This window comes from Rhincodon typus, chromosome 13 (assembly GCF_021869965.1).
Source record: "Rhincodon typus isolate 14 chromosome 13, sRhiTyp1.1, whole genome shotgun sequence".
Classification (NCBI taxonomy): Eukaryota; Metazoa; Chordata; class Chondrichthyes; order Orectolobiformes; family Rhincodontidae; genus Rhincodon; species Rhincodon typus.
Window position 1 is genome coordinate 19,119,871 of NC_063344.1, and position 16,168 is coordinate 19,136,038.

Sequence of the window (16,168 nt, forward strand, 5' to 3'; positions counted from 1 at the left end):
CTGCTTTCAGCACCCTTTCGGGTAGTGTGTTGCCGATCACACAGTTGCTGTATTTTTAAAAAGGAATTCCCCTCCCCTCTCTCTGATTCTTTTGCCAGTTAATTTCTTAAAATGATTCACAGGACATGGGCATCGCTGGCAAAGCCAGCATTCATTATCCATTTCAAAATTGCCATTTTGGTAGTTTCTTGTTACAATTCAGTGACTTGCTACAAGGCTTTATCACAGAGCAGTTAAGAGTTAGCAGTAATGCAGTGGATCTGGAGTCACAAGTCAGCTAGTTAAGGATGACAACCAGGTAAGGATGACAGATTTCCTTCCTGAAAGGTCATTAGTCAACTGGACAAGTTTTTGGGTTAACTTGGGAGTTACATTGTCACTATTACAGATACCGACTATTTACTTCAGATTTATTTAATTATTTGCGTTTAAATTTCCCAGCACCATGTGGGAAATGAACTTGTGTCTAGTTGGATATGAAATAAAAACCAAAAGAACTGCGGATGTTGTAAATCAGAGACAAAAACAGAAGTTGCTGGGAAAGCTCAGCAGGTCTGGCAGCATCCGTGGAGAGAAATATGAGTTAACATTTCACCCGAAACATTAACTCTGATTTCTCTTCACAGATGCTGCCAGACCTGCTGAGCTTTTCCAGCAACTTCTGTTTCTGTATCTAGTTAGATTTCAGATGAGATGTTAAACTGAGACCTTATCTGATTGCTTTGGTGTATAGAAAAGATCTCCTTGGACTATTTTGAGGAAAAGGAGGCAAGGTTATCCCCAGTCTGCTATCAAATATTTATCCCTACAATATTTGACCCCCAATCAGCATCACAAAAATCAATTAGCTGGTCATTATAACACTGCTGCTTGCCAGCGACTAGTGGAGGCTGGATCATTGAATGTATTCAGGGCAGAGTTGGACAGATTTTGATCAACAAAGGAGTTTAGGATTACAGGAGACAGGGCAGGAAAGTGGAGTTATAGCTACAATCAGATTAGCCATAACACTGTTGAATCGTAAACACCATTGACAGGTTTAATAGCTGACTCCAGCTCCTAGAGCTTATGTTCTTGCTGTTATTGGGAGCTTGCTGTGTGCAAAATCAGTTGTCCTGTTGCCTGCATTGCAATGTTGAAACATTTGAAAAGTACTTTATGGACTGTAATGTACTTTGAGACGCTTCATGGTTGCGTAAAATGCTATTCTGGAAAAATGCACATCTTTGTTTGTGCTTTCATTTGGGCTGGAATTCTCTGGCCTGCTTTGTCCAGTAACAAAACTACTTTATTTCTTTACTTTACAACTCATGACTTTATGCACCTCAATTAAATTTCCCCTTAACCCTCTCTGCTTCAGGAAGAGTAATCCCAGCTCCTCCACATCATTGAATGCCCTTTTGCCTGTCACCAGTTGATTAAATTTATGTTCTTTCTCATCAAATAAGGCTTCTTTTTAAGCCAAGGTATGGCCCGTTTATTGATTTCTGGTCTATTCTTATTGTTTTACCCTTTGACACCACCTCTCACTGGTTAGCAATTCAGCATCACTTGTGAAGTCGCATGATAGAGTAGCAGAGTTAGGGGGCATTTGACAGAAATGTAACCTTCCATGTTGACACGTGATTGGTAGTTTTAAATGTCAATGTTGTTTCAGAATCTGGCAGGATGGGGAAGAATAGCTCCTTCCTGTCTAGCTTTTGGTGCAAGTATGACTGATTGAATAACTGACTCAGTGATGACCAATGCAAGGGTAGCTCATAGTTCATGTGCAGGGATAAACAATGTGAACGAGCTTGTGTCCTCATAGTTTTCTCTAAGCCTCCTTGTATCAATGACATGGGATTAAAGAAAAAGACTCTGGTCCATCTAAATCCAAGTTATTAGAAAATACAAGGCAGCCAACGAACTCATCTAACTTGCCTTCTATCGTCACGCTCAACACATGAGGGTACTGACTGATTATTTGGATGGAAATAATGTGCAAGGGTATGGGGAGAAAGCAGCAGAATGCTGGTATGTAATGATACTCATCTGAAGAGTAGGTGCAGGCGTGCTGGGCTGAATGACCTGCTTCTGCACTGTAACAACACTTTGATTCCATGATTCTCTGATGATATAACGATAGTACAGTTGTTAACTATTCATGTTGTAGATTCAGAGGATTGCACAGCATGGGAAAGCTATTTGGCTCATCTACTATGCGTTGACATTTTGAAAGTGTTATCCAATTCATCCTACTCACTCCCACTTACCCCAATAAAAAAACTTCCCTTTTTAAAAATACATCCAATTCCCTTTTGAAAGTTTTATGTCCAGTTTCTTTTCAGACAGTGCATTGCAGATCACAGTAACTTGATGCTTTAAAAAAAAGTCTCAGTTTCTTTTGTCCACAACCTTAAATCTGTTGTCTGGTGACTGAACCTTCTGCCAGTGGAAACAGATGCTATCCACCTTTATTAAGAATTTTTCACAACTTTGAGTACATTTTATTTGATCGCTTTAACCTTCTCTGCTCTAGGGACAACAATCCCAGCTTTAGCAATCTCACCACAGGATTAAAAACCTCATCACTGGGACAATTTTGGTAAAACTCTCCAAGGTTTTGACTTCTGAAAGTGCAGGTATGCAGAAATAGACACAGTATTTTAGCTGGGTCTTAGCCAGTGACACAACATTCAGTGTAGATTATGCCAATTATTTCCATTAAACAGACCTATTACAATCCTGCTGTGTTCTGTTTAAGCCTTCATCAGCACTTCTTTCCCCTGTTAATTCATTCCACATTCTCTTACAAAGAGTCTTAATACGTCAAATGGGATGATTCTAATGACTGCTGTCTGAGGCACTGTCTTGCTCTCCTACTCAGCTGCCCCATTTGATTTCCCATAGTTGGAATGAGAAACCGCATGTTAGGTTGAAACATTGGATGTTGTTTCTTTTGGGACATGGTGAACAAGACATTTGACCTGCTGTACACTACTGCTCCCTTAATGTGAATCAATTGGTTGCAGTGAATTGAAACTTCTGATCCAGAATCCATTCACCTCCCAGAGCTGAGGTGGGGCTGGGGTTTAGGATGGGAGAGTTACTTGACTGTGTGTGAATACAAGTTTATAATATTATTGACTTTCTTCTTATGGAATCATATAAACCAGAGAATGTCCCAGACACTCTCTCAATCCTGGGAATACCACTGACAGGGCAGAGCCAGCAGAGATTGAGGCATAGTCATATGCACTCAGTAAGGAATTGCCCTGGAAGTCCTTAACATTGACTGTGGACCCACGGGGTCTTATGCATCAGGTCAAGCAAAGGCAAGGAAAAATCCTGATCTGATGAATCAGTACTCCTTCAGAATGAATACCACTTAGACAAAGTTACTGAGGGTAGTAAGGGCACAGAATATAGTCTGGGTGAGGGACTTCAATGTCAAAACCACTGCTTCTGACTGAGCAGGTCAAATCCTAAAGGACAGAACTGTCTAACTAGGCCTGCAGCAGCTGTTGAGAGAAGTAAGAAGAGGGAAAGATGTACTTGACCTCATCCTCACTAAGCTAAAGGTCATGGATGCAACTGTCCATTACAGTATTGGTAAGAGCAACCAACACACATTCCTTGTGGAGGCAAAGTCCCATCTTCACGTTGATGATACATTCAGTTGTGTTCTGTGGCACTGTCACCATGTTAAATGAGACAGATATTGAAGAGAACTAGCAACTAGAAATTGGCCACAGCATCAAAATTATGTTTTACCACCATCTATAACCTCATGGCTCGGCATATCCCAATGCAACCATTCCCATCAAGCTAAGAGATCATCCCTGGTTGAATAAAAAGTGCGGAAGCAGCACTAGACATACCTAAAATTGAGATGCTAACCGGTGAAGTTATGAAACAAGATGACTTGCACACCAAATAGCATATGCAGCAAATGGTAGATAGGGCTATGCGTTCCCCACAATCAATGCTTCAGATTTTAGATCTGCCGTCCCGCCACATCTAGTTTATGGTGGTGGACAATTCAACAACTCACTGGAGGTGGAAGTCTCAAAACTATCACTATCTTCAATGAGGGAGGAGCCCAGCACATCCGTGCAAAATACAAGGTGAAGTATTTGCAACAATCGTTAGCCAGAAGCGATAAGTGAATCATCCATTTTGGCCGCCTCCAGAGGTTCCCAATTTGATTCATTCAATGTGATATCTCATTGGCTGAAGGCACTGCTTACTGCAAAAACTGTGGCTACTCATAACATTGTGCGCTGATGACTTGTGCTCCAAACTTGCCACGTCCCTGGTCAAGCTGTTCTGGTACAACTACAACACTGGCATCTACCCAGCAATGTGGAAAATTGCCCAGGTACATCCTGTCCACAAAAAGCAGACAAATCCAACCTGGCCACATACTACCCGATCAGACTATTCTTGATCATCAGCAGATTAATGGAATTGATCATTGGCAGTGCTATCAAGTGGCTCTGACTCAAGAATAACGTGCTCACTGATGCTTAGTTCAGATTCCTAGGGCCATCCAGCTCCTGACCTCATTACAGCCTTGGTCTAAACATGGACAAACGAGTTGAATTCCAGAGGTGAGGTGAGAGTGACTGCCCTTGACATCAAGGCTGCATTCAACAGAATGTGCCATCAAGAAGTCAAGCAAAACTAGTCAGTGAGAATTTAAGGGAAATTCTTTGCTAGAGTCATTCCTAGTACAAAATAAGATGGCAATGTTTGTTGGTGATCAGTCATTTAAATCCCAAGACATTTCTATAGAAGTTTCTCAGGGTAGTGTCCAAGGCCCAATCCTCTTCAGCTGCTTCATCAATGACCTTCCCTCCATCATAAGATCAAAATTCCCAATGTTCACTGATGATTGAACAATGTTTAGCACTATTCACAACTCCTCAGACACTGAAGCAGTCAATGTTTAAATGCAAAACCTGGATTAAATCCAACTGATAAGTGGCAAATACCATTTGCACCACACAAGAGCCAGGCAATGACCATCTCCAATAAAAGAAAATCCATTGACCCTTGACATTCAATGACATTTTAATTGCTGAATCCTTCACAAATGCATCCTTGAATGACCAGTTACCAGAAATTGAACTGGACTAGCCATGCAAACAATGGATACACAAATAGGTCTGAGGCTGGAAATCTTGCAGCAAGCATCTCACCTCCTGACTCTCCAAAGCCTGTCCACCATTTACAAGGTATAAGTCAGATGTGTGATGGAATAGTCCCCATTTGCTTGGAAGAGTGAAGCTCCAACAACACTCAAGGAGCTTGACACCACCCAGAAGAAAGCAACTTGCTTTATTAGCAGCCCATCAATCACCTTTCAGCATTCACTCATTTCACCACCGACGCACAGTAGCAGCATTGTGTACCATCTCAAGATGCAGCAACTCATCTGGGCTCCTTTGACAGCACCTCCCAAACTCTCAACACCTAACACTTAGGAGGACAGGGAAAACCAATACATGGAAGCATCACAACCTGCAAATTCCCCTCCAAGCCACTCACCATCCTGACTTGGAAATATATCGCCGTTCCTTCCATGTTGCTGGTCAAAATCCTAGAATTCCCTCCCTACTCATATTGTGGATTTATCTCAGCACATGGACTGTATCATTTTAAGAAGGCAGCACAGTATGCCTTCTCAAGGGTAATTAAGGGTGGGTAATAAATGCTGGCCCAGCCAGCATTGCTCTCACCCATGAACAAATAAAAAGTCTACTTCATAAGATTATATAGAAAATGCAGTAGGCCATTCATCTGAACTGCCTGTGCTGGTGTTAAATATTCCAGACGTGTGTTCTCCCATTCAATCTCCTACAACTCACCCTATCTCTCTATTCCCTTTTCTCCCATCAGTGCTTGTCTCATTTCTATTGGGACATTTTCCTCTTGACCTTTCTTGAAACTGAATTCCTTTGTGGGTTTACAAACAAGGATTACCCCTTTCACCCAGACTTTCCAGAAACCTTTAAAGTATCTTCAGTTTATGATTCAGTTCCACTTGGAGAGAGCATGGCTGTGGGTACTTTGTGTCAAGTTCTTGATGCGTACATTATCACAAATCAAATCAGCCCAGTGTTAATTCTGCTTATCATGCTGGTGCCCACCTATACACTCTCTCCCTGAATACTCTTAAACTCCTAGGTGTAGGTGTAGAGTGGCATGATGGCACAATGGTTAGCACTGCTGCCTCACAACACGAGAGACCTGGCTTTGATTCCAGCCTTGGGTGACTCTCTATGTGCATGTTCTTCCTGTTTCTGCAATGTGCTCTGGTCTTCTCCCACAGATCAAAGATGTGCAAGTTAAATAGATTGACCATGTTAAAGTGCCTATAATGTCCAAGAATGCATAGGCATGGTAAATGTGGAGCTTCGGTGATAGGTTAGGGACCTGGATAAGATGCTCTTCGGAGTGTTGGTGGAATGGCCTCTCTTTGCAGTGTAGGGATTCTATGACCAATCCCCCCCCATCAATAAACAAGCTGTTCACAAATATCTCAACATTGCAAGTGTGCTGCATTGACACCAGCTGTTGTTCAAGCTCCAAATCCTAGAGCTCAAGCTGCAACAACTGAGGACACTTCATGCCTAGGTGGTTATTTAGGACATGGGAAGCATTCTGGGAATCTCACGTAGCACAATCTATGCACTATGCTCTGCCATTCCTCTATCTATCGGATATTAATGACTGCTACTACTATAAACTGTAACACTTAAACAAAAATACATGAGTTCCTCTTTTCTATTCTGTTGATGTAACTTAAATATTGGGAAGTTAGCTAAATGGTTTACTTCCCCTTATTTAAAAAAAAAGTTTAAATTTCCAGCTCCTTATGCTAACTGCTTCATGTTGAAGAAAGGGAAGCTCACCAATACTCACCAGTCAATCAACTCACTGACTTCCTACACTTTTCAGCCTCCTTTTAATTTGTCAGTTCTAAAGGTGGGAGTAATCTGTTCACCTCTTTGAAAAAATTGTCAAGTTCCAGCCCTGACAATCTCGTATTGAGCTTTTAACCAGAGTTAGCTGACCTCATTGGGACAACAGGATTGTTATTCCACCAACCCCCTATCCAGTCATTACTACCAGCAGAAGGATAGCCTTGAAATTGACACATGGACTGGCCATGGTGTTTTCAGTGCCCCAGATCTCACTCACAATGTTATAGGGCACTGGAAATACAGTCCATAATGCCTGCTCTTTGATTCACAGTTGGACCATGTGAGAAATTCCCATTTCCCATCTTGCACCCTCTATAAATTGAAATTCATCAAAATTCATGTTGCCCTGTATCCTAACTTGTATCTAGTGCTATTCACCCATTACCTTCTGTTCTCACTGATCCATGTTGGCTCCTAGTCCAGCAATAGCTTCATTTTAAAACTCTTATGTTTTCAAAGCCCTCCGTAGCTTCCCTACCTCCCTCCCTATCTCTGCAATCTCCTCCAGCCCACAAAAACCTCAGATTTCTGCTCTCCTCCATTCTGTTTCCTTTTTTGCCTCCAATTCTGAATTACTCCACCATTGGAGGTTGTACATTGAAATTCCTAGACCTGAAACTCTAGGATTCCCACTCTAAGCCTCTCCTCTCTCGTTTTTTTCTCTTTATTCATTCAGGGAATGAGGGCATCACTGGTTAGGCCAGCATTTATTGCCCATCCCTAAATGCCCAGAGACAGTTAAGATTCAACCACATTGCTGTGGGTCTGGAGTCACATATAGGCCAGACCAGGTAAGGATGGCAGTTTCCAAAATGTTTGTTAACCTCTCCTGGTCTGTTCCTATATGTGACTCTGTTCGATTTTGCTTAATGATATTTGTTGTGAAACACCTAGAGACATTTTCTTCTGTTGAGGATGTTATTTAAATAACTATCTTCCACAACAAATCCTGTTGGAGGGTCCATCATGCTCCACATTCCATCAGTTAGCTTACGGATGCTCCTGTCTTGTGTTGGGAAGGAGAAGGGGAGTAACTGTAGGAAGGCACTTTGATCCTGGGATAGTGAGGGGATGGAGGGTTGGAGTGGAAGTAGGAGTGTGAAAAATAATTGGTCAGAGTTAACTTTCTTTGCTCTCATCATCCCACTGCCTCTCACTCTACGTTACTCTGGCACTTACAGCAACAAAGGAGAGACCGAGAGCACCGGAAACAGCAGGAGAGGGAGCAGAGGAGAAGATATGAGGAGATGGAGAGGCTCCAGCGAGAAGAGGAGAGACGCCTAGCCGAACGGGAGCAGGTAAGCACAGTGCCTTTAGGTAGATGGTTTTAAAACATGTTGTTCAAGGCAGGATGTAGGGTCTTGGGGAGTGTAATGCTCTGTAACAGAACTTATATCTTGGTGTCTCCTCTGAGTTTTCTTTGCACCATATCCCCATTCTCCAACTCTTAGACCTTTCACAATCCTATAGTCCCTATGGCAGCCGTTGTTGCCCAGTGCATGCTGAACCAACTCTGAGGTCCAACACCAGACAGTTCTATATTGTATTTTTTGAAACCTTTTCTTGTTGGACACAGAGAAAACGTTATAGCGGGAGAAATGGGTGGGGAATCAATGTAATGATTCTGCCCTACTCCCACCCAAATAACTCAGCTGATAGGCTAAGGACTTAGAAAGACTTTAACAGTCAGTATTTTTAACACATCACTCAGAGGTCCAATATCATAAGCTTGTTTCTTAATTTGTTCTGAATTATGGGCATCACTGGCAAGGCTGGCATCAATTGCCCATCCCTAGGTACACCTTGAAATGGTGATAGTAGCATCACCAGTGGATTATGCTTCAGAGGGCACTAAGAGTTGACAAGTTGGTGTACAACTGGAGTGGCATATGGGACAGAATCAGTTGGGCCTTTACAGTAATCCACTAGCTTCGTTGTCACTTTTACCAAAACTGTTTTCTTAAAATATGATTTAAAACTGGATTTAAATTGTTAAACTGCTCTGACGGGATTTGAACTTGCATTCCCAGGAATATAAGTACAATAAGTTGACCACTCTATCACAGTGACCTCCAGGCTTATTTGCATTTTCTCAATGTTGTCACAATACAGCGCCCTCAGTTTCCACAGTGGTACTGGCTAGAAGTGCAGCTAGGCAATGCTTTCAGCCTTGGATAAAAGACTGAGGTGGAACCCACCCGGAGATTTCCTACAACAACAATTTCAATTCCTCCAGCCCCATTTCCCTGCTCCCCTGCTGAAAGTGCTATGAGGGAAGAAGAATCTGGGTTTCAGACATGTTATGGGAACAAGAGTTCATTCAGCCTCTCAAATTCTGTCACATTTACTTAGCTCACAACGGTTTTTGCAGTTAACTCCATTTACCTGGGTTTGGAACAGAATCTTCGATATGCTTACCCAACAAAAATCTAATCAATATCGGTCTTGAAATTGATCTGCAGATCCCTTAGCTTTTTATCTTGGACAAGAAAGCTGCAGATTTGCTCTGTCACTTGTGTGAGCAAACTCTTCCTGACAACACCCCTGGAAGAAGTATGGGGAAAGAGAAAGTTTCTTTGGATGTAATCATCTTAAACACCTCCATTAAATCACCTCTTCATCTTTTACACATTAGCGAATATAAGTTTACAACCAGAGGTGGTCAAATCATGAGGATACTGAACAGAGTGGATAGTGAAACTCTGTTCCCATAGAGTCATACAACATTGAAAGTAACCCTTTGGATCAACTAGTTCTCGCAGACCATGTTGTCAAACGAAACTTGCCTGCATTTGGCCTATATCCCTCCTAACGTTTCCTATTCATGTACTTATCCAAATGCCTTTTAAATGTGGTAACTGTACCCGCATCCACCACTTACTCTGGCAGTTCATTCCACACACGAACCACTCTCTGTGTAAAACGTTGTCCCTTGTGTCCTTTTTAAATTTTTCTCCCATCACCTTAAAAATATATCCCCTAGTTTTGAACTCCCCCACCCTAAGGAAATAAAATCCTTGCTATTCACCTTATCTATGCCCTTGATTATTTTATAAATCTCTAGAAGATCACCCCTCAACCTCCTACAGTCCAGTGGAAAAAGTCCCAGTCTATCCAGTCTCTCCTGTGATTATGGATGTTACAAATACCTCTGCTAGGGGCCCTGCAATTTCTTTCCTAACTTTCCACAACATCCTGGAATACACTTGTTCAGGTTCGAAATCAAGAAGCAGAAGCACTGATTTAAGGTGACTGGTAAAGAAACCAAAGGCGTTATCAGGAAACAAGCAGTGAGTAGTTGGGCTCAGGAATGTGTTGCCGAAGGAGGAAGGATTTAAAAAGAGGACCAAAGGAAAGGAATTATAGGCCTATCGCAAGGAATTGACACTAGCTGAGATGCTCTTGCAGAGATCTGGCACAGAGATGACGGGCTGAATGACCTCTTTCTGTGCTGCAACTGTTCTGTGATTCACAGTTTAACCATTTTGGCTCTGACATCATTCTGTGCCTTTGAATCCGTGTCTTGGCCCCTCCAAGGCTGGCGTCTCCTTGTTGTAGAGAGGTGTCCAGAACTGAACACATTGACTCCAGATCAGGCCTTTTTGTGAAAAGAGGAATCAGTCCAGAAATTGTAGGAGAAATATTTATTTGTCTAAAAAAAAAATGAACACCACTTTCCTGTTCAGAAAAGATGTAATTTTCATGCCTTTCCCACTCATGCCTCCTATGGAGATTTGAAGATTGAGGGTGGGTATTAGTGGGAGTGACTGAGCTGTGCAGCTCTCAAGGACTGGGAACTGGATTTGCTCTGACAGCTTGTACAAAGGAATGAGTCATTGAGACTCAAGGCCCAGTGAGATATTGCACAGAGTTACTCAATAACTGACACACTTGATTGTATCCTGAGGTGAGGGCATTGTCTTATGAGGAAAGATTGAGTAGACTGGGGCTATATTCCCTGAAGTTCTAAGAATGAAAGGTCATGTATAATGTATAATATTGTATAATATTCTTCAAGGGTTTGACAGGGTAGCTGCTGAAAGGCTGTTTTTCCTCGGGTTATACAGTTAAAACACAAGGACATAGCTTCACGATAAAGGAGGTCAGCCATTTTGGACAAGGTTGACATGAAATTTTGACATGCACTGGGCTGAGAATCTTTAAAATTCTCTGTCCCAGATTCAGTCTTTTTGATTTTGATCAAGACTGATATTTATACATTTTTGGACACTAAATAAATGATGGAATACAGGGATAGTGAATGTAGGTTTGAGGTAGAAAATTAGCCGTCATCATATTGAATGGCAGCGCAGGCTTGGGGAACTAAAATGTTTACTTCTGCTCCTATTTGTAACATTTTTAGGATTTCATGGGTCTGGGGTACTATTATTAAGAGGTCCTCCTTTATTCTTTCATGGGATGTGAGTGTCACTGGTGAAGCCAACATTTGTTGCTCACCTTTTAATCTCTCTTGAATTGAGTGGCTTGCTAGGGCCATTTCAGAGGCCATTTAGGAGTCAGCCACATTGCTGTGGGTCTGGAGTCACATGTAGGCCAGACCAGGTGAGGGTGGTAGATTTCTTTCCCTGAAGGACATTAGTGAACCAGATAGGATCTGGCGACAACTGATGTGGTTTCATGGTCATCAGTTTTGCATTCCAGATTTATTAATTGAATTTGAATTCCACCAGTTGTTGTGGTGTGATTTGAACCTGTATTTCCAAAGAATTAACCTAAGCCTCTAGATTTACTTGACGTTAGCGACATTAACACTATGCCACTAGCTCTCTGCATTGTCACATGACCTTCCGTCTCTATGACCCCAATTTCTGTCACCTTCTGAGATTTCCATCTGTAGTATACCCTTGCCCTCCCAAAATCTATTAACAGAAAACTGTTCACAGGTTAAGCAAAATCAAAGACATTGTACTGTGCAGCCCCTATCCTCCTGTCCTATTGTGTGTCCAATAATCTTCGTCCCATTCACGATAGACCTGAAACAGTAAGCCCCAAAATGCCACATAACAGAGTCAAGAGAAAACAATCAAGCAGAACATTCATCCCACCCTCACATCTCCATTTTGGAACAGCCAATGATGGATGACGTACTCCTGTGGCCTTCACAATAAAGACACAATTGCTAGCCCCCACCCCAACATGCCGACTTTACCATTGTCCTCTCAGCACATCCATCCTGTGCCTTCTCTCAGCCAAACCTCTTATGCGTTTAGATTATTCTTACTTAACCGATCAAACTGCTTTTATAGTTATTTTAAGCTGCAGATCAAAACCATTCAGCACATTAATTGCAAGCTGGTTTTCTATGGATCCAGTCAGTCCCATTCCCCTTCTTTATCCCTGTAGTCTCAAGTGTATGTCCAGTTTCCTTGTGAAGTCATTGATCATCTCCGTTTACCTCACCCTTGTGGGCAGGGAGTTCCAACCCATTAGCACTCACTACGTAAAAATGTTCTTCCTCACATCACCTCAGCATCGTTCGCCCAAAACTGGCAGTCTGCGTTTTCTAGTTCTTCAGAATGCCTTTTTTTTTTGCTTTATCTAAACCTGTCATAATTTGCTTTTACAACTAAGGAACAAAGGTGTTCACAAAAAAATATAATTTTTAAATATTTAATTCCTGGAGACTCCGAGAGGTTGGGACCCCTTATTAACATTTTTGTCTGGTAGGGATGAAGGGACTGGCCTGTTACACACACTGTCCAGTCACTCTCCTCAACTTAAACCCATCTGGTTCACTAATGTCCTTTAGGGAAGGAAACTGCCATCCTTACCTGGTCTGGCCTACATGTGACTCCAGACCCACAAGAATGTGGTTGACTCTTTAACTGCCTTCTGGGAAATTAGGGATGGGCAATAAATGCTGGCCTAGCTAGAGATGCCTATGTCCCATGAATGAATAAAAAAGATTTTTGGCAGACTTAGCAAAGCAGATGTGGAAACATTGTTATCCCCGTTGTAAAATCTAGGAGTAGAGGGCATAATATCAGAATAAGGGATTGTCTGTTAAAGACAAAGATGAGAAGGAATTTCTTTTCTCAGAGCGTGGTGAATGTGTGGAATTCTTTACCACAGGGGGCTGTTGAGGTTGGATCATTATGTATATTCAAGGCTGAGATAGATTTTTAATCAGTAAAAGAATCAAGGGTTATCGGGCAAAGGCAGGAAAGTAGAGTTGAGGATTATCAGATCTCATTGAATGGCAGAACAGATCCGATGGGCTGAATGGCTTACTTTTGTTCCCACAATTTTGGTCTACGATCAGTCCCATTACCACACACCACTTGCTCGAAGTTGGAAAAATCTGATCCAAGTTGAGGTCTGGGGAATTGATAGACGTTCTTTCCCACACCACAGGCAGGAAGTGTTAAGAGCACGTGTGTGGGAATGCCAGTGCACAAAGTGAGGGAGTTACTAATGTTCCACTACAGTTATCTCCTCTTGTTAAAGTACATCATCTAAAAGAAAAACACAATGATGCTTCAAAGGCTTTTAAATTGAGCATTGCTGGCTCAGAAACCAATCTGGTTTTCTTTTATTCTTTCACTGGATGTGGGTGTTGCTAGCTGAGCCAGCATTTATCACCCATCGCTAGTTGCCCTTCAGAAGGTGGTGGTGAGCTGCCTTCTTGAACCACTGCAGTCCATTCGCAGTAGATAGACCTACAATGCCCTTAAGGAAGGAATTACAAGATTTTGACCAAGCAACACTGAAGGAACAGCAATACATTTCCAAGTCAGGATGGTGAGTGGCTTGGAGGGAACTTGCAGGTGGTGGTGTTCCAATATGAGGAGAAACCAGTAAAACTGATGAGTGAAACATACTGGTCCATATTGGTATACTCAAAATGGAGGTACAATATGATCAATGCATTCATTTCCAATTATCTGTGGGTTATTTCCTCTGATAGTCTGCTGCCCCTGTCTTTCTGGGGTTCTGGGTTTGGAAGGTTATGCTTGAGGAGTTTGAATAAGTTAAAATAATTGCAAAGCTTACAGGTTTTGGGCTTTTTGTTGCTATGAAGCTGCATTAGCTGTAGGGCTATAGTGAAGTGTTTCAAATAATCAAGGGGAGGAAGTTGGGTGAATGCATGGGGTGGCTTCTTACAAAGCTAAGAGCTGATGAACCAAATGGATGACTATTTGTCACTGTTCTTGATTGTAATCCAAAAGATTTCAGTACAAGACCTCTGACTCCCATCATCACCACCATGCCCCCAACATCACTGTCCCGTCACAGTTCCCGGCATTGGATACTTGGCATGTCCATCTTCATGACATGTTGTATCACAACCGTGGAAATGACTATGGAAATGAACAGCCTCTTCAGGACTTTGTTGGATAATTCTTGATTGTCAGAATTTTTTTCCTGCCTGACTCCTAAACCAATCAACAAAAATATTATTAAAAATGAGAAATGAAAACTTGCAAATCTTTTCAAAGTTCCCTACAATTTTACTTAATTCTGAGTTGCTCAAGGCTGCATCCGAGAGACTAACCAGCAGTTTCTCAAGGATTGGCAACTCAAGCTGCGCTGCACATCAGCAGCATGTTTGTACCTAGGGTCAATGACAATGTTTGTTTGGATTTGGATTTGAATTTGAATCTTGTCCCAGCCCCAGCTCCTTCTGCCTCCTAAATCTCCTTCAATCCGAAAATAATCTGCCATAGCTCAGTTCGTTCTCTCCGGGGTCACATTTCCCAAACTACCCTAAGCCATCACTGCTCTCACACACATTTTTCTGGACTTTATTTAATGCCCTTCAGTACAGTCTGTCCTGAAATCTCTTTTTACAATAATGGACCATGCAAGAGAAGTTGGGCCAGGTTGTAAAATTCTGCATTCAATCCGATTGAAAGGACTTACTGGAGTTATACTTGGGAAGAATTTCTTGGCTTAATTTCTGCGCATAATGTCTGTTGTTCTTTATTCTTTAAAACTTGCCAAAAAAAATCCTGTTTATAAAAAAGAACTGTTGCACTTTGAAGGGACGACTGAAAGCTGAGTCAGATTGAACTGAACGTGGCCACAAACTCAAAATAGCGCTCTGTAATGAAACTGTTGATGCTAGTTAATTTCAGAAGCTAATGACAACACTAAATTCATTCCCTGTGAGAAGCAAAGTGGTTGAAACACATTCATATACAGAGCTCGCTATCCCATGACTTTTGTTATCCTTTGGAATTGATTGGAGCTCAAACCCCAACTTCAGTAATGTTTTTAGTTTCCATTATGGAGGTTACTGAAGTATCCAATGCAGAAAAAAGTAACTTCCTGATCAGTGTGGCCCAGTGTGGGATGGTTGAGTTGACTATTCCAAATACATCTCATACAGGCCAGCTGTGGAAAACACAAGCTGTTGCTAGGAGCAGACACCCAGCCACACATTCTCAGAAGTCAGTCTAATCTTAAAACCCAGACGTCCAGCAGAACCCACCGATCGGAAGACTGGTAGAATTTGCAGACCTAATTCTGTGGCTGTGTTGGGTGTCCCTTTTGTTTTGGCCCGTGAGATCCAACATTTATTTATGAAAAGCTGCCTTCTTGGAGATAGCTGAGTGGCTTGTGAGGCCATTTCAGAGTTAACCTCATGTGAATCTGGAGTTACATGTAGGCCAGGCCTAGTAAGGGTGGCAGATTTCCTTCATTGCAATTTTTCACAATCAGATGGCCTTTTAGTCGTGATCTAACTACTTGCGTGGTTACCCATTGCTGATAGTAACTTGGGATTCCACAATTATTTATTTGATTGCATGTAAGTTCCCAGGTGTGATGGTGAGATTTGAACTCATGACTCTGGATTATTAGGTCAGGCCTCTGGATTGTAAGTCCAGAAACAGAACTACCATATGTCTCAGTTCAGTTTGGTTCAAGCTTCTTGAATCTCGGGCATTCCTGTCTCCTTCTCCTCCTTTTCTGAAATCGTTCCTGTTTTCTCTTTTTCTCTCTCCTTTCCTCTCTGTCTCCGAATCTCTCTCCCTGATGTCTGCAGGAGTACATAAGGCGGCAGTTAGAGGAAGAACAGAGGCAGTTAGAGATCTTGCAACAACAACTTCTGCAGGAGCAGGCTCTCCTACTGGTAATGCACCAATATTATTTACCTGGAACCAAAGCTCACCTAGCTCCTTGTTCACAATCCCACCTCCAATCTCCTCCCTTGTTCTCTCATTGTGCCA

At 42.0% G+C, this 16,168-nt stretch overlaps 1 protein-coding gene across 1 annotated transcript in view; it reads left to right on the forward strand.

The window, feature by feature from the left end:
• The window catches only part of tnika (TRAF2 and NCK interacting kinase a), a 206,858-nt gene that overhangs the window by 122,544 nt on the left and 68,146 nt on the right, over positions 1-16,168 (forward strand). The window contains exons 12-13 of the mRNA XM_048604542.1: positions 8,156-8,272; positions 15,985-16,071. Coding sequence (XP_048460499.1) covers positions 8,156-8,272; positions 15,985-16,071 — 204 coding nt within the window. The remainder of the gene's footprint in view (positions 1-8,155; positions 8,273-15,984; positions 16,072-16,168) is intronic.